The sequence below is a fragment of the Puntigrus tetrazona genome, chromosome 16 (assembly GCF_018831695.1).
Source record: "Puntigrus tetrazona isolate hp1 chromosome 16, ASM1883169v1, whole genome shotgun sequence".
In the NCBI taxonomy this organism is placed as follows: Eukaryota; Metazoa; Chordata; class Actinopteri; order Cypriniformes; family Cyprinidae; genus Puntigrus; species Puntigrus tetrazona.
Genome location: NC_056714.1, coordinates 20,680,245 through 20,708,053, shown reverse-complemented (window position 1 = coordinate 20,708,053; position 27,809 = coordinate 20,680,245). Strand labels below are relative to the sequence as shown.

The 27,809-nt window shown below is 38.1% G+C and overlaps 4 protein-coding genes across 7 annotated transcripts in view; 2 read left to right on the top strand and 2 right to left on the bottom strand.

Moving 5' to 3' along the window:
* The window catches only part of atp2c1 (ATPase secretory pathway Ca2+ transporting 1), a 30,135-nt gene extending 29,107 nt beyond the window's left edge, over positions 1-1,028 (bottom strand). Inside the window, exon 1 of the mRNA XM_043260705.1 lies at positions 897-1,028. Within this exon, the coding sequence (XP_043116640.1) occupies positions 897-920 (24 nt within the window). The 5' untranslated portion in view covers positions 921-1,028. The remainder of the gene's footprint in view (positions 1-896) is intronic.
* Positions 1,029-1,723: 695 nt separating this feature from the next.
* On the top strand, positions 1,724-8,057 carry ubxn11 (UBX domain protein 11). The gene is made up of 13 exons (XM_043260713.1): positions 1,724-1,914; positions 3,267-3,301; positions 3,543-3,659; positions 3,740-3,837; positions 4,034-4,088; positions 4,826-4,908; positions 5,036-5,335; positions 5,448-5,525; positions 6,091-6,247; positions 6,331-6,434; positions 6,516-6,589; positions 6,702-6,842; positions 7,402-8,057. Exons 1-13 carry the CDS (start codon positions 1,805-1,807, stop codon positions 7,574-7,576), a joined length of 1,527 nt encoding a protein of 508 aa, XP_043116648.1. The 5' UTR covers positions 1,724-1,804; the 3' UTR covers positions 7,577-8,057.
* Positions 8,058-8,204: 147 nt separating this feature from the next.
* On the bottom strand, positions 8,205-20,188 carry cep85 (centrosomal protein 85). Of its 4 annotated transcripts, none has more exons than XM_043260706.1 (13): positions 19,984-20,188; positions 19,276-19,327; positions 19,074-19,199; positions 14,811-15,535; positions 14,217-14,347; positions 14,019-14,136; positions 13,745-13,930; positions 13,498-13,650; positions 12,683-12,837; positions 12,388-12,556; positions 11,328-11,435; positions 11,016-11,247; positions 8,205-9,795 (listed from the first exon to the last, which is right to left on the bottom strand). In XM_043260706.1, exons 2-13 carry the CDS (start codon positions 19,313-19,315, stop codon positions 9,629-9,631), a joined length of 2,310 nt encoding a protein of 769 aa, XP_043116641.1. In that variant the 5' UTR covers positions 19,316-19,327; positions 19,984-20,188; the 3' UTR covers positions 8,205-9,628. The 4 variants fall into 4 exon arrangements, with proteins under 4 accessions (XP_043116641.1, XP_043116644.1, XP_043116645.1 ...); XM_043260709.1 differs by having other exon boundaries at positions 19,074-19,196; positions 19,984-20,180; XM_043260710.1 differs by having other exon boundaries at positions 19,074-19,196; positions 20,068-20,165.
* Positions 20,189-21,176: 988 nt separating this feature from the next.
* On the top strand, positions 21,177-26,629 carry mtdhb (metadherin b). Its single transcript, XM_043260715.1, has 13 exons — positions 21,177-21,668; positions 22,269-22,358; positions 22,449-22,533; positions 23,052-23,258; positions 23,346-23,399; positions 23,485-23,655; positions 24,117-24,176; positions 24,321-24,383; positions 24,473-24,603; positions 25,123-25,233; positions 25,314-25,397; positions 25,471-25,579; positions 25,790-26,629. Exons 1-13 carry the CDS (start codon positions 21,330-21,332, stop codon positions 25,858-25,860), a joined length of 1,575 nt encoding a protein of 524 aa, XP_043116650.1. The 5' UTR covers positions 21,177-21,329; the 3' UTR covers positions 25,861-26,629.
* Positions 26,630-27,809: the final 1,180 nt, after the last annotated feature.

Below are 27,809 nucleotides of genomic sequence, written 5' to 3'. Positions count from 1 at the left end.
GGCGCACCCGTGCTCGTAAAAACATCTAGTCAAGCACACCACACAGTGGCAGTGAACTTTAAACACCGCATTAGCCAGAGAACGACAGCACGTTGGCTGCGGTGTAGTTTACTACTCGTGTGAAGCTTATATGGTTACTCTGAGGCCTATTTCGTGAAAGAACACAACAGTTCCTGCTCTGCTCTGTTTGATTAGCCGCAGATAACAGATGTAACGTTAGCTGTAGATAGCAGCTGAAAAGAAACAAAGAAATATTTGACAGGACTATAAAGTCACATCCTGTACACGAGCCGAAACAGGACGACATGCTGATATCTACATTTTGCAACGCTCTACTCCAAGATACGTGCGTTATATACGACCAAAATAAACACATTCGGTCCATACAGACTACAACGGCTGCGTCTATCACTTATTTTCACTCTCAACTCAAGTTTTAAGCTACCTCTGCCGCGAATGCGTTTGAGGAAAACCTACTGAATTAATCAACAACGCTAATACATGTCACGCGCCACACGGTTAAACACGGTTAACTGGTTGATTTTTGGTGAGGACGCTGACAGCACAGCTGACGGCTGACCTTAAAGCTTCTCCTGTCGCTTTTCTCTCGCCGGTGTACGTTGATTTCCGCCGTAGCCGTTAATTTGAATGACTGTCGCTCGCCCAGCGCGAGCGGCGACAAAACACGCTCGCTTTCTGCTAATGTTTAAATCACACCAGCGGGTCTCTAATTATGTTTTAGCTGTGTTTCTTGGCACACGTTCACACCAAACGGAGCGTGGAACAGCGTCTAAACAAACGGGGCTTTGTCTGAGTCTCGCAGTGGGGATTTTTGAGCGCTATAAATCCGGCAGTTGATCCCGGAATAAGGAAAATTGGCTTTTGTCGAAACTTACCAGCGGGTCCTTTTTCTTTTGCATCTTCCGTGAGCTTTCGTCAGTTCTGTCTGACGGCCGCTGATGGCGTCATCACGCAAGGCACGCAAAAGGGGGCGGGGCGACGGAAACATTCAGAACTGTCAACCAAACACGTTGATCACGTCAAACACTTTACTGAAAGACAAATTGTCGATTAAATATAATTGCTTCGTTCTTAGAAATCAGTTAGAATGATATATGGAGCGCACAAGGTATGTGCAAATGATATATATTTGCACAAGGTGTGAATAGCCACCGCCAAATCTACAAACGTATGCTAGCTTCTTTCTCGAAACTTTGAACATAATACAGTTGTCTTTATGTAACGTTGACAAATCGCTTTAGGGATCAGAAAAATACACCCTAAATAAGACAAATGCAATAAAACGTATGCTACTTCATCACCCATATCGTTAAGTCCAAAAATAAATGACAGTTATCCAAGAAATGCTACGCAAAGGTGTGTCCCCGTTGCGTCATACAATTATACTATTATTATTATTGCTACTATTATTTCTTAATTTTTTTGCTAAAACGATTTTTAATTTTAAAGATTGTTAATAACAAATTTGAACTCCACTTGGTAAGTTAGTAAGTCATTCATTCATTCTCGCACTATGCGTCTCAAAAATCTATGTAATACCATTGTTTTCATATTTATCGGTTTTAAAGTTTTCTAAGCTGGTGGTGTTACTTCAAAGTCTGATCTTCCCAAATCCTTCCCTCCACATCGCACGCCCTATAACGGATCCGCAGCGCCGCCTAGCGGAGACAGCTCTTTCTCGTTACCCATGACAACCGTTCAAAACAAATATCACAGAACTGAAAACAAACCGAGTTAAATCCGACGGCAAATAGGCTAAAACGTTCATATTTGAGTATCGTGTATGTGGGTTATATTTCTGTGCTTTTTCGAGTTGCGTTCAAACATGAGTTCACCGCTGTCCATCCTGAGGAAAAACAAACGAGCTCCTCTACCGGACATACAGAGAGAAGGGTAAGTTTCAACGGAGCACAAAAATGTTAGATACTAAATACCGACAAATACTGAAGCGAGCTGCACGGCAACTTTTTGAAAAGCTGAGACACTGACACTTGAAAACATAAAATAATTTCCTAAAAACTATGCTAGAAATAACCCTTAGGTTCCCCCCTCCCCCCAAAAAAACCATATCCGGAACAACTTAATTCATAATTAATAGTATATTTTTAAGTATATTGTGATCCAGATGCTGATATAATATTAATATACCTATACTCGTGATAATATAAATGCAATAATATATAGGATAGATAAGTGATGAAAACATTTAATGCCAATGACTTTAAAGCATCCCACCCTCCACATAAAATCACAGGGATCTGTATATTCATGTTATGTTCCATCCTGTTCTTGACATCATTAATCGCATATAACTTTATACAACTTGTATATAATCATTTACTCCAAGATTACAGTTTATCTATTTAACACAGTTCAGCCAAAATTGACAATTCTGTCATCATTCACTAACGTCGTTAGTAATGTTTTCCAAACCAGCATGGATTGCGTTAAACACACACACAATAAAAGATATTTTGAAGAATGTAACCAAGCAGGCTTTCGTAGTATGCAAAAAATGCTAACTATGAAGTAACTGGGGACCAAAAACTGCTTGTTTTCAGCAGTAGTAGTTCACACAGGTTTGAAACAATCTGAGGCAGAGTACGTTGCCTAAAATGTCAGAAAGGCAATGCTTCGTAATCAGTAATCAACTTCAGTTTATTAATCTACCCTTCACCGTGGTTCACTAGAAGCATTTAATATTCGTAGTTACAAAGACACTGCCCTTTATTTTCTAATTTTGTTCTAATTTTGCTCATAATGTTTCTGGGCTACAAGCTTCAGCCAATAACGTTGCGCGTCGCAGGTGAGGGGTGGGACTCATGAATAGTTATTGTAGTTACTTCTTTATGACTTACTGTATACTAGTAACTTTCTATTTTATGTTCATTCAATTTATGCATGATAAATGAAATATTTGAAAAAATATTTGCCAAATACCTCAATGTCAGCGCTCATCTTGGAGGCGGCAGTCTCTCGAGTCGGTCTGGCTGTGTGTTCTTGCAAACTAATGTCATGTCAGGCAGGGCGGTGTGCTTTTGAATGCATTCCGCCCGCGAGGAGGGACAAGCGTCAACGTTGTGTTAACAAAAAGTGACTGAAAATTCCTACACTGTGCACTTTTAAATGCCGGCGCAATTCTAGAATTTTCTCTCAAAATTATAGAATTCAAAAATACTGTATTACAAGACCAATCCAGACCATCTTTGAAATAATCAGAGGTCGTATCTCTTTTTGTGATCTAGGGAAAGAAAGCCTTACAAAGAAAGGTCAGACAATGGTAAGACTTACAGACATTTTACGGTTTTCCAATCTGTCCTAACAAGCGAATAAAATGTCAAGATAAATGTCAACAGTCAGAACAGCTTTTCTAATGCCATACATTACAGATTATATAAATGGCAGGTTTCCAACCATGCCTGCGACCGAATATAAAAGCACATGGGAGATCAAATTAGAATATAGAAAATACATCAATAGATGATACGAATTACTTAAATGTGTCCGTATTGATGTTTCAGACTACGAAGCTCAATTATTCAGAGAAACCTTCCCGCAAAACCAGCCAGTACAGCACGCCATGGACAATCTTTCCACTGTAAGATCAAAGGTTGTGCAAAAGAAGAAGCCAAAAGAAGGTATAGCGTGACTGAACTGACCAACTACTAAAGCTGTTTTTATCAAAACCTCTCACAAATCTTCTCTAAACGTGTCCCAGCTCCGCCGAGTGATTTCGAACTTATGTCAAGTATGATGCAGAAGATTGTCCAGCTTGAGAAAAAGGTGAAAACTCAGGCTGTGGATATTGAGCATAAGGTAAGTCTCCTCCATTCTTACTGTCTCGTTGTGCTGTGGACTCAATGTGAGTCCGCTTTGTGGTACAGTTTAAGTGTCAAGTCTGTGTTTACAATCAGCAGCGTTACGTCAGATGTCTCCAGGAGCGTGGCTGATATCATTTTTTTCAGGTGTCATGTGGTATTAGCTCTTAATGCCCTTGCATTTCATGCTCAAGGCAAGAAGAATAGCAGTTCTGGAAGAGAAACTGAATCTCTTGCAAGAGGCAAAAGGTAACATTATTATTTGTTAAAAAGGAGTTTAAAATTGCAGAAAGATTAAGTTAACATAATATCAACTAATTAGATCGGAAGAAAACATTTTATTATTATTATTACTAAGTTTGAATCGTTTTTAAAGTCCCTAAGTCCCATAGCTGGAATGAGAAAAGGAAAATCAAATATTATTTAAAATTATGATTTATAATGCAATACAAATTTTAAGTATTTATTGTTGTAATCTATGCTGATTCTAACAATGTAATGGTTTTGCTGCATTTCCATTAAGCATTTATGCATTGTTATGATTTTAATAAAATGTAATTTATTAATTGTTGTAAAATATGTCAAATGTCTTGTTTTAATAGTATAATTTGAAGTATCGGTATTTATCTATGCATTTACCTAATATACATTTTAAATATTTATTATTATTGTCATCTGTCATCAATAAACTATTTATTTGAGCTGATGTTAATAAATACAATTATATGATTATTAATATAAATTAATGCTGTAGTCTATGCTGATTTTTTAAAGACATATAGAATTCTTGTCAATGTTAGTTATAATAATAACAACATCAACAATAAACAAACCCCAAAACATCTGGGCATTATTACAGGTGTAAATTAATAATATGAAAAATATGAACCAGACAGAAAGGCTAACACTTTTTGCTAATATTTTTTAACCAGTCCAGCAGTCATATAAAAGCTTGTTTAAACAAATGTGTTTGTGTCTGGCTTCAGAGAAATCTACAAGTAACGAGAACCAAGCTGAAGACCTGGTTAACTTGTGCTTCAAGCTTCAAAACCAAGTGTGGGAAATGGAGGTGAGCAGCTTTGTGTGATTGTTTTCTTTCAGCCGGTTACCTAAGTGTAGATATTTGTTATGGTTCTTTAAAAGGCAATAATTACACCAAAATAGTTATTGGAAATGGCATTTTCCCACCCACACAGACATTTCTGAATGATTATGGAATGGTCTGGGTCGGAAGCTACAAAGAACATGATGAACAGGCCAAAAGTCAACAACCTGGAGCTGCTAATGCATGCAAGACTTTCGAAATGAACTATAACCTGGTCCTGCAGAACATCCAGGAGCTCAACATTGTAGCAGGGGAAGGGGAGTCCCATGTGACCGCCATTCCTGGTGGAGCCAAACTTACCCAGCAGTCTTCCATACCTCTTTGGCTCTATAAAAACGGCATTGTCATGTTCAGTGGTCCATTCCGCCCCTATCAAGACCCAAGCACACAGGTTCACTTATTTTCCTGCTTTATCACCTACATCAGTTAGTTTGACTGCAGAAATACCATATTTATGTTTATTGTAGATGATTCCTCAGATTTGTCGCTCCTTCCTGTTGCAGGAATGCATGCAGGACTTGATGGATGGGTTTTTTCCTTCTGAGCTTCAGGAAAGGTTTCCTAATGGTGTGCCCTTCCAGGTGTGGAGTGTTAATTATTTGATCTAAAAATACAGTAATATTAACATACAATATCCCAACCATTAAAAATGTTTTTCTGTTTTAATATATTTTAAAAAAGAATTTATCCTTGTGATGGCAAAGCACAGTGTCACATTATCCTTGAGAAATCATTCTAATATACTAATTTGGTCAAATAAAAATACACTAATAATATTGAAAACAGCTGTGCTGCATAATATTTTTAATGAATAAAAAGTTCAAAAGGAACAGCATTTATCCAAAATAGAAATCTTTTTTTACATAAATGTCTTTTCTGCCACTTACAATCAATTTAATGAAAAATTAATTTTGTTCAGCAAATTAATTAAAAAAAAAAAAACTTTTGAACTTTTGACCCGAAACTTTTGAACAAGTGTTCAATTTTACCATGTTACTTGCATTATTGCTCAAATTGATAATCAAATTATCGTTACAACACTTGTGGTGTGTGAAAAAAATACCAATGATTTAAATTGAGGAAGGATGCTATATATAGTTACAGTGATCATTATTTAACATATATATTCTTGAATTACACAAACAGATTCATGATAAACGGGACGAGGAGTTCATAGTTAGGCGACCAGGGACTGAGTTTCCTGGAAGAGGACAAACTATAAATGGAGCAAGAAGCCATTCAATTGACAGTTTTGAGCAGAGCAGCTCCACAGCGCCAAAACACACACCAAATCAGATACCAGGTTTGAACAGGATTTTGGAATGCTTCAGTTACTGTATTACACCACAAAATGGATGTAAAATTGCCATTCTGCGTGTTATTCAGGTAAAAGGCTGTCTATGGAACAGTTCCTGCAGAAGCTCCCAGTGACTGTGGTGAAGGAAGGCAAAGTGATTAGTATACGTGACTCAATCAAGACTCATCTACTGGTCAGTAGTCATGCTCCAGTCTGTCCCGTTTAGAGTTGCTCAGTCACATTTCCCCCTCAACTGAATTTTGGTTTTGTTAAGGGCTTTCCTGATGGCGCCCGAAGTCACTCGACGATCACTGTGAAAACATCTGCCCTGCAGGCCTTGAGAGAATGGTATCAAAAATTCTAATCAACTTAAATTAATGAGCAAACAGAATGGACAGCATAGACAGCATAATACTTGAATAGAGTCCCTGACCTTTCCTTCCCATGTGGTGTAACTTAGTGAGATGGAGTCTTCTACGCACTCAGAAAAAGGCATCACCACACTACGACTGAAGTCTGAGGATGCCATGGAGACTTTCATCATAAAAATGTACTTCACTGAGACCATTGGAGATCTCCGTCACTACTTGGATCTGAAAAGGTTTGAGATACAACTATCAGCTTTTAAAAATAGATACCACAGCTCGGTTTCAAAATGTAGAGAGCTGTATGTGTAAAATGGGCTACACTCTTCTTTTATGCTTATATTATGTATAGGTATTTTTCATATTTTTATATTTATGATTGAATTACTATTGCCTTATCAGTGCTCATACTAAAGTTTGTGTTGCTTAAATAAATATATATCCGTATCAGTATATATCTCAGTATAATCAGTAACTACTAGAGCACAACAATAATCAAAGTTAGAGCCCTAAATTACAGCTGCATTAATGCAAATAACTGCAAATGTCTTAAAAATGGTATTAGAACTTATTAGAAGTATCTGTATTTGGCTTCTCTCATATTTTCACACTCCTAGTCTCAATAACAGTGATAACTCAATTTTCCAGAGAGTGAGAATTTTGGGTGAACTACTCCTTTAACACTATTTTACTTGAAATGTATTTATGCCGTCTATATTTAGAAGCAGACTTATTGCAGAGTTGTCGCCATTTTGCAGTAAGTTTACAGTCATTTGAAGTAATCTCTTTCAACAGAGGACTGGGTGCTGCACCATATGACATCATTAGTGCATTCCCACACCGGTGCTACGGTGATTACACCCAGACACTGCTGTCCTGTGGTCTGACTCCTAATGCAGCGCTGCTCCTGCGTCCTCAAGCCTCATCTAACAGACCGTGTGCAGTCACATACACAACAACTCTTAACTAAAGAACAACCGTCATGTCATGTCAAATAGCAAGTGATGCTACGACACTGAACACTTTAAATATCTCACTGATCATTCACCAACATGTAGGATTTTTGGAAACCGAAATCAGGAAGGAAAGGTCAAAGTAAATCTATTTATTGATGTATTTGAAGTAATCAGTCTGACAGTTAAATTATTAATAAAAAAAATTAAAAAAGAATGATGTAAAAGCTCCTGTTCTACGTAAATGAACCAGGAAGAGTCACTCAATCTTCTGTCTATGTGTATATTTAACTTACATATTGTTGTAACTGTTCCAACAAAGCCTTTTAAATATATTTTTGCACTATTTGCTGAAATGTATTTATTTTTCAAGTTGTCTTTAGGGTGAGGTTAAATCCCTATAATAAATGGGTTTGGCTGTTTTAGCTGATCACGTTAACTAAAACAAGAAAAAAAACAAAATAAAAACAAAACACTTTTGTTGTTGAATAGTGTGGACTACATTTGCCTGCAATTGCATATTAAATGTCAATACATATTAAAAATTACTAAATGTTAATTAGAATTTCTAAATTCTAGTTGTTTCTATATAATCAAAAGAGAATGTATAACTGCATTATACATACAAAAAACATTCAACATAAGTTTACATATGAAATACAAAGCTTTATTTCTAAAAACTGAAACAGCTTAAGACAAATTTATATATAATGAACATTTAGTGTTGTTAGAAGGTTTTTGGCGTAAGGTTTGCCTGGCTGTTTTCTGTTAAACATAAATGAGATGTTACATTATATATATAAAAAGGGGATTTGCTGCATTGTCAAATTACATTCACACTTGTTAGTGATGTTTCTGGACCATAATATCTCAATTTACCAATAAAACACTCCCCACAATATATGGTCCCTTTTTCTGATAGAATCCCAATGTCTCAACAGTCAAACATTACAGTAGAGAAAGACAATTAGTGTTTACATTGACATGTTGTGAGGCAAATATACTTCCCTGAACGCAAGGCACCTGCTCTAATGTTTGATATGCACTAATACAATATTTGCTTCACCAGTTGGTTTCCTCTGATGTGTTGATTCAGTGGCGTGGCTATTTTTATAGCTGATAAAAAACAAATTATGAACCAGACAGCAAATACGTCATGGATACGAGTACATCATATACTGCTAAGACAATCCTGCCCCTCAATACTCCCAACACTCAAACACAAGCAAACATCACCAGTTCAATTGTGTGACCCAAAAAGAATACAATTTTTAGTGTGTTAATTTTGCAGCAAGAAAGAACCTTATAATGTCGTAAGATTCTCAAGATGCCTTTGAAAATACTGATATGATCACCGTTAGTCTGCAATTAAGAGATCCTAAACTCAAACAGCATTCTATTAATTTTTTTATTTAACAGAATTTAATATTATGTTTACAGCCCTCTCTTGCTTTAAAAAGTCCCCATTTATTGGTCTGCATAATACAGCGTACACCAAGACTCTTTAACGAATTACGGAAGCTGTTCTGATAGGTCTATCTGTGATCACGCTGAATTACGGTTGTTATATAATATTAGGGAATGTATATTCTCCAACTTTATACACAGATGATCAGCTGGTGTCATTTTTAAACAGCCAGAGTTGGCCAATTATTTCCTCGGTCCTAGATTCTGTGTTTAATGTGGCATGCTTATGATGGATACCAGTGAATATCTTCTTTTTACACACAACAGAGCGTCGCTCGCTTTGCCATTGTAAGAAACACAAAGCATGTTAGTTTCAACAAAAGCTTAAATATTTTCAGTTGATTATCAACTTCATCACAGACGTTCCCAAATACATGGAAAGATTTATATTAAACCATTATCTTTCCACTGCATACAAAGTCACTGAAACCTTAGAAAAATATCTTATGTATAAAAATAGCCCTCTGGATTGCGAGATTACAGTGTCCTTAGTGTCGCTAATCCTTCATGAAGAAGGTTTGTGTTGCTAGAGATTGTAGTGTCTTCAAAGGCACTGGTGATGTGGAGTTACCCTCACTGAGCACAAGCCGCACCGTCTGAGGTCACTGAGTGATGCAGTTTTCTCCCATATCCTGAGCGTAGCGGTCAGAGACTGTGGTTCTCAGTTCCTCGACGTCTCGACGGAGCTGCTGAGCTTCCTGCAGCTTCTTCTGCAACCCTTCAGGGCTCAGCCAGTCCTCCCACTGCTCTCCTACTGGAGGGGGAGCAGCTGCAGACAGATAGATAGACACAGTGCTAAACAGCCACAACACAGATAACCATACATACTGCTATACTTTTCCTGAGGGTCCGGTGAAAACTGTTGAGCTGTAATCACTGAAGCCAATACAACGCAACAAAAACGCCAGTCTGAATGTATGTGCGTGTATCCTGAGCCTGAACTTTTTTCCGGGGGCAACGGGTGGGGTGCAGCACATTCACAACATCCGGCTTGTGACGTGTCAACGTGCCCTGGCACACATATACACATATATATTTATGTATAGATATCTATGTGCCAGCATCACAAGCGGGATGTTGTGAAGAAGCTGAGGAGAGTGAAGAGATTGTGGTATAAATCATATAAATACCGTTTTGTTTTTTTTTTTTTTTACCTACATCCCTGGTGGGTAAACGAACATAAATTTGACCTTTTTGGATAACCTATCCCTTTAAGAACATTGTATTATAACATACCTGCAGAGGGCGCCAACGGCCTGCTGACGTTTCACATAAATCCATGTTATTTAAGTACTTGGACACACACATTCTCAAACTTTCATTTTGAAATCACGATGTATAATAAATTGCATACATTAAATGTATTAGAAACAGGTTGATGTATTACTCTGTATTTGCAAAGGTCTATAAATGATTTACAATGCAAATCTAGTAAGATAACGCACATTTTTTCCCTGAAAAACATTGAGCAATTCAGATTCGCAGCCCATGCAGAGGGCTTTAGCGCCTTTCACACATACAGTCTTTATTGGTAAATTACTGGTAAGAGATCAGGTGTGAACAGGACCTTTTCAAAAACACTGATAAATTTATTCTGCCAATTCTTATGGAGATGCCATGATTACTATGGGCTGTTTACAAAGCTCCGCTGCTTTTTTAATTAGTTCTTCCATGTCAATATGTGCTAGATGGGCATCCTTGATAGCAGTTGTGAGTTGAGTCAGAAATGTAAGTCACACAAGATGTAAACTCGCAATTGCAAGAAATGTCAGAAATGCAAGATAAAAATTGCAATTACCTAATTCAGTGGAGGAAATGAGCTTCCATAGTATTAAGGAATTATTTCTACTGATTTTGTTTTTGAATCTGTAATTTTACAGCCTCTCTTTGATTCCAGTCAAAAAGTGAATATAGCACACTACTCTGACTAAGGTCTGTTATATCCAGGCATTATCTGAAAGAGTGCTAGTCAGCAGAGGATGCACTTACAAGCAATGCCGAGCAGCATGGAAAGGTTTGGGTCATGGCCCTGTGCCCGCTGGGTGAGGACGTTGCAGAGCGATCGGAGATCACACAGACAGGCGGCCATCTCTCCATACAGCTTCTGGGTGAGCCGGGCTCCCATAGGGAGCAAACTATGGCCGCTTGGCGCTTCCTCGCCCTGAAGACGCTCTTGCAGTGTCAGATTATGTTCCATCAGCTCCTGGTTCTGTGCTGAGAGCTGAAATACAAACACATGTGCAATCTTAGTGTGCTATAAAAACTCAAAGAGCTGAATATGCATTATGGTCAACTTCTAACCTCTTTCATAGCAATGTGTAACTGCAGCAGACTCTCCTCTTTCTCTGCCACTTCCTCTCGCAGGGCCTGGCTACTACACTCCTCCTGAGACAGCTGCTCCTCTAGAGTCTAAGACAATACACACAATATTATGGCTGTAAGCTAAACATTTTGCTAATATCAGTGAAATTGTGACTGCTTTTGGCACAGGATAGTTCAACTAATATTTTAAGTGGACTGAAAGGGGAAAAAAAATAATAAAAATAAATAATAATGTCTTAAAGAAGCCTCCTACTTTGAGGAAGGTGTTTGTAAAGATCCTTCACCTCCTAGCCACTAGGAGGTACATTCCTGAAGACCTGATCATAAAATATGATGCCTAGCTCTTAGTGATGGGTATTTACTTAAATTACACCTAATTACAGTCTTTAAGACCAATTCTTATTCAAAACCGGTTCCATTTGAAAGACAAGAAAATTATGACGTTCGCTTTTATTAAAAGGTTTTGAATACTGCATTTCCACCTACGCTAACATTCAAAAGTAGGGAAGAAAAGCAATACTTTAATTCAAGGATGCATTAATTGTTTAAAAGCAACAGTGCGTGTAATTTGTAAGAGTAATGTTACAAAATATTTCTATTTCAAATAAATGCTGTTCTTCCGAACTTTCTATTCAACAAAGCAATCCTGGAAAAAAAAAACCCACAGTACTTGCCTTTACAGGAAAAAAAAAAAAAAAAAAGACATTTTAAGATATAATAAAATAAAGGGGTTTTCACTGTTTTTTTTTATCAAGTAAATACACTTTGGAGTGGAAGATACTTATTTAAAAACAAAACCTTAGTCCTGATGTCCAGTAATAGACAGATTTTCAAACAAATTGTTATATTATTTTAACAGTGAGCAAAGAGCATGACATTAGCAACACCAAGGTCATAGGTTCAAATCACAGGAAATACATAATCAAATGTATACATTTAATTAAACAATTGAATAAACTTGTCTGATAATTTTTTTTTTTTAAAAACAGCGTAAATGCACCTGAAAAAAAAACGGAATTAAACTGAAAGTAGTCTTTACCCTGATCTGTGAGCCGAGCTGCTCCATTATCCTGAGTTGCTTTTCAATGACCTTTTTTAGTCGCTGGTGCTCCTCTTTCATGGTAGTGTTTTCTTCTCGTAGTTTCTCTACGTCGAGAGAAGGCAATCTCACTCCATCCTCAAGGCTCTCCTGCACTCTGTTCTGGAGACTAAACACACATCACACACGCAAATCAAACAATATTAGACCCCACACATTGCAATGCTTCAAAACCTAATAACTGGTTTTCATTAGGTGCATTTCTTTGCAAGGGCTCGCATGTTTTTTTTTTTACCTGGTGACTGTTGTGAGCAGTTCTCTCTCCCTGTGTCTCTGTTCTTCCAGTTGGGTCTCTTTGTTGCGCACAGCACTGCGGGCCTCCTCCAAATTGGCTTCCAGATCTCTGATGGTGGCCTGCAACAAAGCTGTTCTTTCCTCTGCCTCCTCCAGCTGCAACACAAAATTCAGAACTGTATTAAAACGGAGATGTTTTAAACGGAGGTGGAGGTCTAAAGTGCTGAGCAATGAAAAGGTAACAAGAAAAAAAAAAAAAAACATCCATTCAAAAAACTAAAAAACAAAAACAAGTCCCTTACATTCACTAAGGGTGAATTCATTTGAATATATTTGCATTTGTTTTATATTTTAATATATCTTTTTTCAGCCATTACTCTGGCCTTTACTGTCACAAGATGTTTTAGAAACAAATATGGCAATTTTTTTTTTTTAGAACAAAGTTATTTACTACAATAATTTAAAGTACATTATTGTTTTTTTTTACTACGGCCATTTTAAATAGCAATAACATGGTATAATCAGAAAGTAAATAAAATAAACAAAAATAATTTGCATAAAAAAACATGAAAGGTTAAAAGGGGCTTTTTAAAATGTCTTGGAGAAGAGACATAATGGTTTTGGGATTTTGTAAACCAGCAGGATAAGGAAAGTGTTAGTTTAAGATAAAACAATAACATAGGAGCAGATGTGTGATATATGGTTGCAGTGGATGCTATAATAGTGTCTGGCAATGCACCATAAATGAAACATCTATGTGTGGAACCACAGGAAAAAGCTTTTGTTTTGTTGGCTGGCCATCAGAGAGTGCAGTACCTTTTTGTGCTGGGCCTGGTAGTCCTCCATGGTGGGAAGGTCAGCCAGATATCGTTCGAGCGTCTCAATTCGCTGCTGTTTTTCTCTGTTCTGCTCCGACTCCTTCTGACACTTCTTCTTCAAGCTGCTGATATGCTTGTCTCGACTTCGGATCTTTGTATGAGACAGGATGAAAATTCAAAAGCAGTTCAGCGAGATACTGCTCGTATGTGGTTGAGGAGGTCACATGAAGCTTGCATATGCTCACCCTTTCCTCTTGTTTCTTTAGCTCTTCTGCATGTTTTTCACTGCTCTCTTTCAAGACCTCGTTCAGACGTTGCGTCTCTGCTTCCACTGCACCCAGCCTCCGGTCCGCTTCTAGCTTCTCCTTGGTAAAGCAGTCGTTACGTTCGGCGAACTGGGCTCGCAAAAAAGCATTTTCCCGCTGAGCTTCCTAGCGTACACACAGGGAAAACAGAGCAACTCAGAAGAGATGTTTCAATACAGTGCAAGGAAAAGGCTGTGCATGCATGTGTGCTAACCTGCAGCCTCAACAGACACACATCAGTGTAAGGGGCTCCACGTCCCATGAGCGCACTGTGCACCTGCAACTCACTCTCTCTGAGACGCTGTTCCAGCTGAGACATTTGCTGCTTCTGCCTGCAATGCACCAGATACTATTGTGTTAAATGTTAAAAATCTTTGTGAGATGAAAGATGCTTCTGAAAACTTGGCATTACCTTTCAATGGTAAGTTCTTTCTCTTTTAGCAAGTTTTCATTGGCTTTAATGACAGCATCCCACTTGCTGCTCTCGATGTGAGAGGCTGTTGGATAAAGAGATGAATACTGTCCACTTCCTCCTGTCATTAACTGCAACACAAATAAGTGGGAGGACAAACTTTTATTTAAAAAAATGCACAAAAACACAATTGAGCCAAGACTAATAATCTATTTTAACTTTAAAGTACATATCAAATGAATTATTTTTAATTATAAATTTAAATAGGCTACTACAATTACGGTTTGCTCATTAAAAACACTATTAAATAAACTTTTTTCAAATTAATTTGAAATAAAGCTGAAATAAAATAACATTACATGACAAAACAGAGTAAAAAGTTACTACCATTACTAAAACTGCAAAAAAACATTAATTCAAGCTAAATAAAGTTGTTTCACAAAAACTAAAAATCATTTTAAATGAAAGATAACTGTATTTTTACTTTAATAAAGTTACTTTTAATTTCCTACTAACTTATAAGTATGATTCGTAATTACACATCTGTTCCCTTTTCTTTTCTTGCATGCAGCAGGACACAAGCTGAACTCTAACCTGCATTTGCTCCACCTGTAGCCGCAGACTCTCGAGTTTCTGCTTCTGCTGCTGCCAGCTGGCCAGCTCACCACAGCGTTCCTGCGGCAGTGGATCATAACCTCCAGAGCATGTCTGGTCTCTCAGGAGAGCCTGAGTCTGCAGGCCCTGAGGTACGGAAAACATCCTGGCAGAGGCTCCAGACCCTGGATGAACGTTTCTCTGGCCGTATGGGTCTACGGGACAGGTAAGACCTGCCCTAGCCTCTGGTAGGACTTTATATGTCTGTTCCAGCAAGCCTGTATTGTCCCCAAGCCCGGTCATTTGCAGCTGTTGCCGTACATCATGGCAAAGTCCCCCGAGCAGAGCCGACTGATTAAGCGTTGGCTCCATGGTAGGTACCTCAAACTTCTGGGCTTCATCCAGCCGCGTCTGATCGCCAGAGGGAAAGAGCGAGTGATCGAGGCCATTAACCAGGCTTCGGTATCGGCTCAGGCAATCAGGCTTGACCGAAGTCGTGTCTAAATTTCCATCATGCTGAGCGTCCAGGTTGGGGGAGGATGCAGATTTGGGGAGGGACGACTTGGAACTGGAAGAGCTGGAGGACCCCCGGGCCTCTTCAGAAGCACGCGGCTTGAGCTTGGAGGCCAGAGTTCCAGCCGTAGAGGGCATGACATGAGCGGTGGGAATGGGAATCTGACTGCGGATGGGCTGGAAAGATGGACTGCTGCTAGTGCTGCAGATATCTAGAACAAAAGAGTGAGACGTTACAGCCAGCAAAAAGTGCGTGCTCTTAGGAAAAAGTCTCTTTTCATCTCAACCAAACATATTTCAAACAGTGGGACGGTAATGGCATTTTTAACATGGAACATGGACAACCTGGAACTTCAAATTAGAAATGTTTGAGCTGTAGAACAATACATGCCCTGGAAAATAAAAAATAATTATAAAAAAATTATAAAATATAAAAAAAAAGTAAAATCAAATAATGTCATTAAAAAAAAAAAAAACTATTCACAAAAAGAAAAATTAATTAAAAGTATTAATAAAAAGAACAAGTAAAAACCACACTAAAAAAACCCCAACCAAAATCACATGCCCTGGAAAAGAAATAAAAATTTTTTTAAAAAAAAAAAAAATAATAATAATGTGTTTGGAAATAAAAGCAGGTAAAACTAATGAAAACAAAAAACAAAAACATTCATATACATGCCCAGGAAAAATAGTACAATTATTAAAATATAGTGAAATCATTTAAATAAAAGCAAACTGAAACCAAAATGTAAAAAAGAAAAAAAATTAAAAATACATACATGCACACACACACCATATGTTTGTGTGTGTGAGTATGTGTGATTAAACTCTTCTATATTGCTCCAGCATTGTGAAGTCATGAATCCTAAACAAATTATATAGACATTATACAACTGCAAAAGGTGTTGCTCAATTAGCTAGTTATGAATTGCTAAATTAATGTAATGCGGTTCTAAAAACCAAACCATTGCGAAAAATTGTACTCACCTTGTTAGCAGTACAAGAGATAGCAGGAAATGATAACATTTTCATAAACTATTGAACGGTGAGGCATAAACAACATGTCCTCCCAATGCATCTTCAGTAAATGACACAGACAAACTACTGATCTTAAAACACACCCACTCCGTCTGCCAGAACTCGTCCTTATTAAAAAAAAAGAAAAGAATGTCAAGCTCGGGCAAGGTGAGTGTACCTGCTATGAGAGTTTGTTCTCTTACAGCTCTGTTAGTGCAGGAGCGCGTACACACAGAAAGGTTAGCAGTATTTATAGAGCACTCTCATGTTACGCTGTGAGGTGTCTATGTGTGGGACTCCTGCTTTAACCACACAGCTCACCTCTCACACACACTTAATAGTCCTTAATACCGTAATACTGCTGAAGTGCCTTTAAACAAGTTCCTCAATACAATAATTAAATTAACACACACAAATCAAGTGGAGATGTCACGAGGCAGGCAGCGAGAGGAGGGTCTGCCCCGCGGGTGTCTCTTTCGAACATCTGCTAAAGACAGGTTTAAACAATTCTCTGGTTTGACGAAAGACTCTTGGCGCACTGAGAGGCTTTCAGCCATTACAAGAAACACTCAGAGCAAAACAAAGCCGTCACCATCACAACACACAGACAGTCCACCCCATATTTATAACCGCTAAAACAAAACGGCTGCCAAGAAGTTCTGTGCTGCCACCGTTTTGGCTGTTTAAAAAAAAAAATAAAAAAAGTTGTATTATTAGGGTGTCTTAGTTGCTAAGTGCCAAAACTGTAAGAAACCTCAAGCAGTAAGTAATTGCTATTACTATGGGAATTAATCTGGGTTTTAGGGTAACAACAACAAAATGACAATGGTCGCCTAATGATTTTTTTCAATAGCTGATACTGATATCCAGGTAACAGGCTGGACAGATAAAACATTAGAATACTGAATTTAGATTTTTAAGTAATTTATGATCACTGGATAGGAAATGTAAACATTTTAATTTCAGACAGATGCACTACAGAAATTATATTAAGGCTTTCAAATCAAGTAATCATGATTAATCACTTCCTAAATAAATGTTTGTGTTTACATAATGTGTGTTAATGTGACACACACACACACACACACACACACACACTTTTCATGGCGTCTGCAAAAAATTAAACACCACAACTGTTTTAAACATTGATAATAAAAAAAAAAAAAAAAAAAAAAAGATAATTGTCAAATAAATGATTACTTTAAAGAACATGGAAAAACCTCTAGTCCCAAGGCCGTTGAATTGAACAAACCAGGACAAACAAAGCAATACAACAACGCCAGCATAAGTTATTCAAAGGCACAGAGAAATGTTTTCAACCATACTGCATGTTCAGTACAGATCGGTGGTTATCAATACACACCAGCTTATCAGTACAGCTAATCTTGGTGCTTCATGTGTTTAACAAGGGCAAAGCAGAGAGACGGAAACAAGGATCAGAGTTTCCATTCAGTCCTCCAGGTCAGGCCCTCCTAATGAGACCCCCATCAGTGGAAGTGCTACACCGCCTGGAGGAATCTATGGTATGGAATATCATATCCTCCTCTAAATCTCATAGGAGTCCCAGAGCTATGAGCACATCTCCACGACTAAAAATATGACAGCTTAATCTAAAAACAGCCAGCTAGTTAATGAAATACAACCACTGTTTGAAAATAAATAAATAAATAAAAAAAAAAGGTAGATCACAAATGTTTATTATGTTGATCACTAAAGTTTAGATCACAAATGTTTATTATGTTGATCACTAAAGTTTATTATGCGCTCTTGTGTGACTAAATATATAACTGATATACATGTTCTTATGAAAACACACTAGATTTTTTTAACTTTATTCTTTCACATGGGTACATGTACACATTATTTTTAAGACCCAATTTTCTGAAGGTTGTTTTAATCAAGTCTGACAGGATGTTCAAATGTAGAAAAAAAATTAAGAGTCTGCATGGCTTGTCACAGTAAAGTGGAGAAAAAAAACATACATTTTAAAAATGTATTACTTTTACAGTTATTGTAATTTCCATTATTTCCATTAATGTGTATGGCGTCCATGCCTGCAAACTGCTGCCTGTTGTTATTAACTTGCTAATAAACATTCTACGTTTCATAATTATTTGTTCTTCAGCCTTTAGTGTATACTGATTTTTAGTAGCCTATAGGCCTATTTAAGCTATTTAAACGTTGTGTAAGTTAGACGATTTGTTATTTTATAACTGGCATATGGTGCATTTTAATTTGTTTTGTTTATAAAAGTTAAAAACATCTATGTTGGATTTTGACATTGAATTTAAAAATAAAAAGTAAAATGCTATTTAAGCAAAGGAAAATGAGGGGAAAGTGGGAAAACAAACAACTGCTTGGTGCTGAATTGCCTCAAGTTTTAAAAAGTGAAAGTAAACTGCATGGAGCTTTTTTACAAGCTATTTTAAAGCAAAGGAAAGTAAGATTTTAAAATGAAATTAAACAGCGAATATTGCTTTTAAAAACAAAAACTCTACACGGTCATACCAGTATTACCACTGTTGCCAAACGTTGACCAACTGGTAGGAAATTTCCACCATCACAACCCCACTGTACTAGAATAAACTACTATTCCATTAATTTCCCTGACTGTGTATTATATGCCTGGAAGACCACAGTTGAGATGAAAGAGCTGCTGAGGTCTTGAACTCAGCTGCATTACATAACAAGCAAGTGGACAGAACAATGTTTGAACACTATCAGATTTCTCACCTTCAGTGTGGTCAGAGTTACCCAGGCCCGTGTCCCCACCGTCCAGCGTGTTGGGCCGCCATCCAAAGCGACTCTGGAACTTCTCAGACACAGCAGGTGTCAGCCATTCCGTGTCAGAGTGTCCTACTAGAGCACAATAAACACTGTAATGGTTATGAGTTACATAACATGCGGTTAACCGTGTATGGCACTGGATTTGTACCTGCAAGTTTGGGGTTGTGGTATTTTTGTGAAGTGGTCATTCCTGTGGTCACCTGTGGAATGGATTGATTAGTGAATAAAAACCTAATTAAAAGACAACACTTTCAAAACACTGTCAGTGTCCAGAAGCAAAAAAGAAGAAACGTCAAATCTGTAAAGAAGTAAATATTTTCGCTGTGCTGCAAACAATGAAAAACAATAATGAAAATAATGGTTGATATCATTAGTATTATATAATGACACGTGATCAGGTTTTTGTATAATATAATATTTTAAATTGCTAAATATATGAGAGAGAGAGAGAGAGAGAGAGAGAGAGAGAGAGAGAGAGTCTCCCAGAGCTTAGAGCTTGAATAACGTAGTTGTCAAAGTTAACTGTATTTTAGTCGTGTCATATTTTAGCTAGATTTGTTTATATTTAGGACATAAGCAATTTATAGTTAGCTTGTTTCAATTACAAACATCCTACATATACCATATATTGTTCTCAACAGTACGTTAACGTTGTAGCACAACAACAAAGAGAAACTGACCCCTAGATTAACAAGGCATTAAAGTAAATTAATTTAAATGTTCATAATAACTTTAAAAACAAGCTCCGCGTATGCTGCTATTTCAAACAAACATATTTATCTCGTACAAGCAGCCAAGTTAGCTCACAAAAAATAGTTCAGAAAGAGCAGCTAAAAAAGTAAACAACTTCACGTACCTCAACTCACGGGCTGAAAGGGTCTGTGCTAAAGATAACCGCGACGCGAACACAACACAGAGGAACAATAATGCGCTTCATTACCCGAGAGACGCTGACTGGATGCTAACACCGATAACAGTCAGACTATAAGCGGCCTCGAGCTTCAAACACCCGCCGCGCCGCCACTGAAACTCGGGACGCTTTTTTTCAACCGTTATTCTAGTTCTTCTTCTGCGTTTTGCTCGCGTGCCCAGTTAGACATAGAGCGCCCCCTGCCGCTTCATTGGTGAGCTGCACGGGGAGACGAAGCGTTCACGCGACAAATCGTTAATGATAAAATGTCCTTAAAATTTTATATTCCAGAGCCTAATAACGAATCAAAATAACCCACAATTTACCCGTGTGCAATACATTGTGCTATAGCATTAATAGTCAGTTTAAAGGAGCACCTTTTACTCAGTTTAAATGCCCCGTGTTGCTGCAGATACGATTATGCTGTAATTTGTTTTTACATTCTATGTCGTTTATTTGTTTGTAGCATGTAATTCATTACACTGTTAGCCATTGTCTTAAATAAATAAAATTAAATAAATAGAGATTGGAGACTGGATAGAAATCATTTGTGGCCACAGCAAAGGACTATTATAGCAAGTCTGTGAAAAAAAGCATTGGGGAAAAAATGCTTCTAAATAAGTAAATTACAGAACTTGACATTATTATGATTTTATTCTGCTTTTGGAAAATATGAAACAATTAGTGATCGTGCAATTTTGTTTTTTGTTTTTTGTAGATATGACATTTTTACATTTTTCATAAAAAAAGTAATGATTTTAAAAATAGGACCTAAATAAAATAGTCGTGCATTAATAAAATAACACCTACAGAACTAGTTATATGTTGAATGATTTTATTTTTTTATTTTGGGGTAATATTGGTAATATTTTTATATTGTACTGGTCAACAGAAAAAAAGTGTTTTAAGCTAATAAAAATATTTATACATATTTATATTTTCATATTTACTTTCCGCAGCACAATATTATGCTTTGCCTTGTCATATTTGAGACCACTGGCATATAAAACGGGGTATAGGGTGCACACAGCTCACCCCTGGTTAAAAATCGCTCATCTAGTCTATTTTAAGAGGCTGCATGTAAACTCAGTTGCACTCCAGCCCAATAAGGGGAGCTTGTCTGCGAGTCAGTTCATGCATCCTTAGCTAATGATAGAATAGAAGCAGCAATAGCGGCCGTAATCGGTGGCACGCTGGGGCAGACAGGCACAGCTATGTATTTTCCCGTGTAATTATCACCAACTGTTGTTTTTGTGAATGATTGCACGCCGGTGCCCGCTCAATAGATCGCAATGGCACCGGGTTGGCAAGAGATCGCTTCGCAGCATGTGGAGCAGATAACGGGATATGTCAGAGAAACCCTGTCGACCGGCCTCGTCTATCTGAAGTCTGAGCTGGGAATAGATTTGGGCTTGAATCCTGATCTCTGCGCACCATGGCTGCTCCTTTTAACGGCCTGGGCAGGTCTGGTTCTCATTCTGATTTTATGGGTCTCGGTCTGTCGCGGTTTATCGAAAAGACTTTCGGGGACCGAGGCGGGAGAAAACACCGCCGACGACACCGGTCCGGCGCAAACGGCGAAGAAGGCAGACGAGCCCCGGAGAAGAAACCGAAAGAAGAACGCTGAGAAGGTTTGCTTTGGAAGCGGCATTTCGATTCGTTTCAGCGAGTCGAATCTTTTGCAAGCCAAAATGGTTTACCTTCAGATTCGTTTACTGCGTGCTGAACCTTTATTGCGCCTCTAGGTGGAGACGTTTGTGTTTTATGAGCGAGTCATTGAATCGTTTTCAAATGGTTCGTTAAGTAGCATATTATTTAAAAAATACAATTTAGCGTCTGTTAAAAATCTGCAGAAAGACCGTTTTAACGCCTTACGTTTCTCGCGTAGGATACGTGCGACGTTAATTTGTTCAGTTCGCCTCGTTCACAACTCCGACTGGGCGTATTTATTCATTAGGCCCAGCCAATGAGATTGCGTTTCACAATCCACAATCGAATGTCATTGGTTGGCGATACGGTCAATCTTTAAAAGCGCACAACTGTCACGAGCTTCGGATTAACGAACAAAACGAGATGTTCATTTAAACGATTCCTATATAAACAGCGATTCGTTCGAAATAATGTGACATTTAGGCGTCGCAGTTCTGGCGTTAAAAAGGGAAAAACTTTACACAACATGCTGCTTCCTATTGATTTTTATTTTAAAAGTCAGTTTTCTAAATGTTTGACAGAAAGCACAGAGGAACGGACTTGCTGTTGAACCCCAGGAAGAGGCCAAAGCGTTGGACGGTCAAGAGCTACCAGAAGTGAAGACTGACAAGGTTCATTTATTTTGTCATTTACTATAGTTTTAAAGGAATAGTTCGCCCAAAAATCTAATTCATTCGTTTACTTGTTCCTGGTGCTTTTAGGCAAAGAAAAACAAGAAAAAGGCAAAGCCTCCTGCAAAAGATAAAAAATCTTCTACATCCGTTGATGGCAAAGAGCCCGATGAAGGTATGTTTTTTTTTTTTTTAAATAATATGAATCCAAAGATTTTTTATTTAAGAGTTAACTTAGCTTCAGATAGATATAATAGAATGCTTTATTGCCGTTGTACAAAAACAAAACACAATTGAAAAGCTTCTGCTTGAGGTGCATAAGTAAATAATAAAATAGAAATGAATATAATGGAAAGAAATATACATACATAAATGGACTAAAAAAATAAGGAGAATAAAATGAAAAAGATTTGCTGGTGTAAAAATAAATAAATGGAAAATAATAGCTTGTGAATAATTGCTTGTCTTATAAAAATATTGCACTGGTGCAAATATTGCTTTAAGTAAAGTTATTACACTGAGTGGAAAACATTGCACTGAAGGATTAGAGATGTAAAAACATTATACCAAAAGAATAGACATTTGCTTGTGTGTTTTCATAACAGATGGTATCTGGCTTAATAGCTGTGACTCAGCACCTGCAGTTTATTTGCATACAGTGCTCAGAACACGATTGTCATGGTAATCTGTCAGGTACCTGGGAGACCAAGGTCAGTAATCGTGAGAAACGACAGCAGAGGCGGAAAGACAAGGCTCCGGGTGATGGGTCAGGCAGCCCAGCAGCAACAGCGGCTTCGAGTGCCATTAGTACCCTGGAGGAAGTCCAGACCGCCCCAGAAGAACCAGAAACCACCATCGCCGCCACTGTTTCTACACCTCCAATCCAAAGAGAAGTGGAGGGTATGTTTACAGTGTTTTTTTTGATGCATAGCATTTCTACGTACAATAGGGGAATCAAAATCATAGATTATTTTCCCTCCTTTTTAGTAGGCCCACCTGAGATTGAAGCTAGTTTTGTACGAAGCACTGTTGTTCCTCAAGGTAATCGGTTTATTTTCAGTGTTAGAGTGATTTTGAAGAAATATTTTTTGCACTGATAATGATCACGCCTTCTGTGGTCTTGTAGTGACGCCCTGTTGGGAGGAAGTGCTGGCTGTTAACGGTTCTGGCTGGAGCGATCTGGGCCTCCAGCTTCCTCCTCAGATGGCCAGCGTTCAGGCAGAGAGCTGGACCAGTATGACCGTTCCTACCGAGCGTCAGACTAGTGAACCCTCTGTCTGGCCCCAAGATATGGAAGGTGCTGAAAAAAGTATATAATCACGGCTCTCTATATAATACGCATTTTATGTAAATGAGGGTGAAGTTGTGGGCACATGCTTTATATGTGGCCTTGGTGCTCATGCGGGTTTATAATCGTATAAAAAGAGTTCGGTTTCGTTTGTTTGAACTTTTGTTTGCAGTCATCAAAGAGTCACAAAAACGATCAGTCAATATTAAGCAGCACAACTGTTTTCAGCATTGATGATAAGAAATGTTCCCTGAGCACCAAATCGGCATATTAAAATGATTTCTGAAGGATCGACAATAGGTGTCCGACTTGAGCACGCCTTAAAGATGCTGAAAATTCAGCTTTGTCGTGTGACATAAAAGATATTAAAGTACAAAAAATAATAATATTTCACATTTTCAATCAAATACATGTACCTTTGTTGAGCTAGGCATATGTGTGTAATAATCTTGTTTGTTTTCTTAATGCAGGTTCGTGGACTATTGTGGATGGATCTCATATTCCAGCTTCATTCAGTGGCTTGACTGCTGGTAATTTAATCCCAATTCATGAAGCGAATGCATAGTTTATGTTTTCTCTAATGCTTAGTATCACCAGCCACCGCGTGATCTATCGCATCTCAGTGTCAAAACCAGATCCATTAAGATAATGCATGTAGTCGTCCGTGTTTGCAGCGCCTGACCTGAGTTGGAGTGCTCAGCCTCCTGTGCAGCTGGATGACGAGTGGTCTGGAATAAGTAAGAAAACCTATACTTGCCCAAAAGCTGTTCCGACTCATAAATTTAGAGCCACAGACTTACTGTGAGTCGCTGTTGTGTTCCTAAAGACAGCACTTCTGCCGATCCATTATGTAACTGGAACGCTCCATCAGAGGAGTGGGGGAACTACGTGGAGCAACAGCCTGTGAGCGCAGCGCCGCTGGAGCCGTCAGGTCCCAGAAGCGGCACAGGTCAGTCTGTCGTGCAGCTGTGGGCCCGTGGAAGCGCACTCGTTTTTACCTCGCTGAAGAATAAACCAGGTTCTTACCTAGGATGCGTTTCTACATTAACAAGAAATATTCATTGATTAGGGGATACAAATGATAAAAACAGAATTTTCCTTAATTGGGGTTGAGATTTATAAAGTGATCGTTTAAATCGTTAAAAAACACAAAGTTGTCATGTGACCTTTAACTGGCATCGGTGGACTGTGAATGTGAAACATTGACATATTAAAGGCGTAGTCCACCCAAAAAAAAAATTTTTTTTTTTTTTTTTTTTTTAAATGCGTTTTCGCATTTACACGCATCTGTGAAAACTGCCAAAAAAGCAGCATTACATATTTCAGATCGGCATGCACTACGCATGTCTAAATACCTAACAGAATTTTCATTTTGAGGTGGACTACTATTAAGTTCCTTTCTTATTTTCATTCATTTGACCAAGTAGTCAAGGCAAACATGAAAACGCCTATATTTAATTTCTTTCCGTTCTATAGGAGTCTGATAACGAGAAAGATAAAGACGAAGCAGTCGCCCCTGGCAGCGGTAAAGCTAAGAAGAAGAAAAAGAAGAAGAAGAAGATGGAGGATGCTGGACCTTCTGCTCAGGTGAGGATATTACCAAAGTCACTTCCAAATAACTGATTTGTTACATAAAACCTAATGCAGAAAACGTGCATCGTATTCAGCAGCAGGTGAAAGCTGAGAGAGACTTGAGCGTTGCAACGCCGGCGAAGAGCGCAGCGGGAAACATCTCAGCTGCCACAGCAGGGGTGAGATGTTTTTCAACATTCTTCTAGCCATTAGCAATAAAACAAGGCCCTAAATATGTCGACTTCTCAACAGCCACGTGTAGACGAGACCGCACGTGCCGTACCATCAGCTCCAGTGCAGACGCAACGGAGAATGACCGAACCCGAGCCGAACGACAAATCCACTCCTGTACCAACACACAGTATGTACAGTATGTCAAGGGTTGCCAAGTCTTCACAAAAAAAACTGCCCAGTTGCTACACAAAAATAGCCCAATCATGTTTCGAGGTGTGTTTCCCCCTGTTATCAGAGGGTGAAATGCACTGTTTCGCAATGTGTTCAATAGGTACTGTAATAATTCTCTTTACATTTACTTTCATAAATCCTAAAGTAAAAAAATTTTCTCCAACAGAAAAAAACGAAGACAACAGGGAGTCTCCGAAACAACCAGTCAAAAAGAAGAAAGCTAGAAGAGAGACATGAAGATGGAGAAGTGATGAGACAACATATGCAATCGTGGGGTTGTACAGAATTTCATACTTCCTGAGTGACTTGTTTTTTGATACCCTTGAATCCACCGTGTTGTGAATCCCATCCTAGTGTCTACATCCCATTAGGTATATCTAGACTAAGTACTGTAACGTTACACCTCACATGAAGGGACACTTCATTCGGTTTTTTATGTATGTTAATTGCTAATTACAGTCAATTTGATATGATTTGTATTCGCGGCAGAATCATTTTTGTAAGAAGATCCTGGCGTTCATCGCGAAGCACTAGGGACGTATCAAGAACACTTAAGATACACGCACAGGATCCACTGGGAACCTATAGATCATTTAGCTGTTACATGAGAGCGTTGTCTCATCCTTAATTTATGAAACACTGAGGCGGTTTAGAGTGCACTAACTTAGCCGGTTCGTAGGAGGAAAAAGCAACAAATCAAGCCATATGTGAAAACGCAACGAACTCTTGAGAGACTTGCTGCTGGTGAGCACGAGTAGATGACGCTATTATCAGACAAACAATTTATTAACCGTTCGCTTTGGTGAAGTAGTAGTGATGTCGGCCGGGTTTTTCGTGTTCAATGTTACACCAGGTACAGCAGTGTCAGGAAAATTTCAATGCCTTAACTTGCGTTGTGCAAGATGGCAGCAACGATCTGTCAGCTGCATGCCGTTTCCTCTTTCGTATTTATTGGTTAATATAAGTCATGTTTAACGAGTAATAAAGATTAAAGAGTTTCTTTGCACACACGTGTCATCGTGTTTATTCTAACTATTTTTATTGTTTTTATTAACCTGCTGTTTTTCAAAAAGTGAAACTTTCATATTCTATTGATTACATGTAAAGTTTTTTTTTGTTTTTTAATTTTGATGACTAGAAATATATTCTGTAAGATCAGTCAAAAAAAATGATTTGCTAAACAGTTCTTTAAAGTATGGTCATTTATGCAGTCTACCTTGCCGGGGCTCCTTCAGCACACACTCCTGCATCAGTGAGGACTGGTGGAGACGTGGAAGCAATCAGGACCGAGGTCTATTGAGCATTCGCCTCTGTATTTTCGGATTGTTTCTCTCTTGAAAGTATCCCATAGATTCCACATGGGGTTCAGATGGTTTTGTAACTGTGGGCAGGTGCTAAAGTCCTGCTGGAAGAGAAAATTTGCATCTCCATAAAGCTCATCAGCAGATGGAACCACAGAGTCCTCAAAAAAAACCTGGTAGAAAGCTGCATTGATTTTGGATTTGATAAAACAATGGACCAACATCAACAGATGTCACAGAAACCCAAATCATCTCTTCAGAAACTTCACACTGGATTTCAGGCAGCTTGGATTCTGGGTTTCATCAGTCTTCCTCCAGACCCCAGACCTTTATTTCCAAATGAAATGCAAAATTTACTTTTATCTTAAAAGGACTTTGGAGCAATGGGCAACAGCCCCGATATTTTTGCCCTTAGCCCAGGGAAGATGCTTCTGAAGTTGTTTCGGTTTCAGAAGTGGCTCTGTAGCCCATGGGTGAACTATTCCTTTAAGGAATATCTTAAAGGAATAGTTCACCCATAAATGAAAATTTTGTCATATACTCACCCTCTGAGTTTTCCTACCCTGCATTTAATATGCTTTGACACAGTACTCTTTGAACAGCCACCCCTTTCAGTAATGACCTTCAAAAAACAAGAGATACCTTGAATTTATACTGCAGGGATGGCCATTTAATGAAACTTTTAAGCAGTAAGCTCTAATCGTCAAAACAATTTTTGAAAAATATTTTACTTTACATGAAATGAAAATATATGAAAGTTTACATTTTTGAAATGAAAGGAAAAGAAATGTACTTTTTTACAATTTGTATTTTACAGTTTATATTAACAATATTTTGGGACAGATCCACCCTAAAAGGAAATTCTACAATGAGGTCCTATAAGAT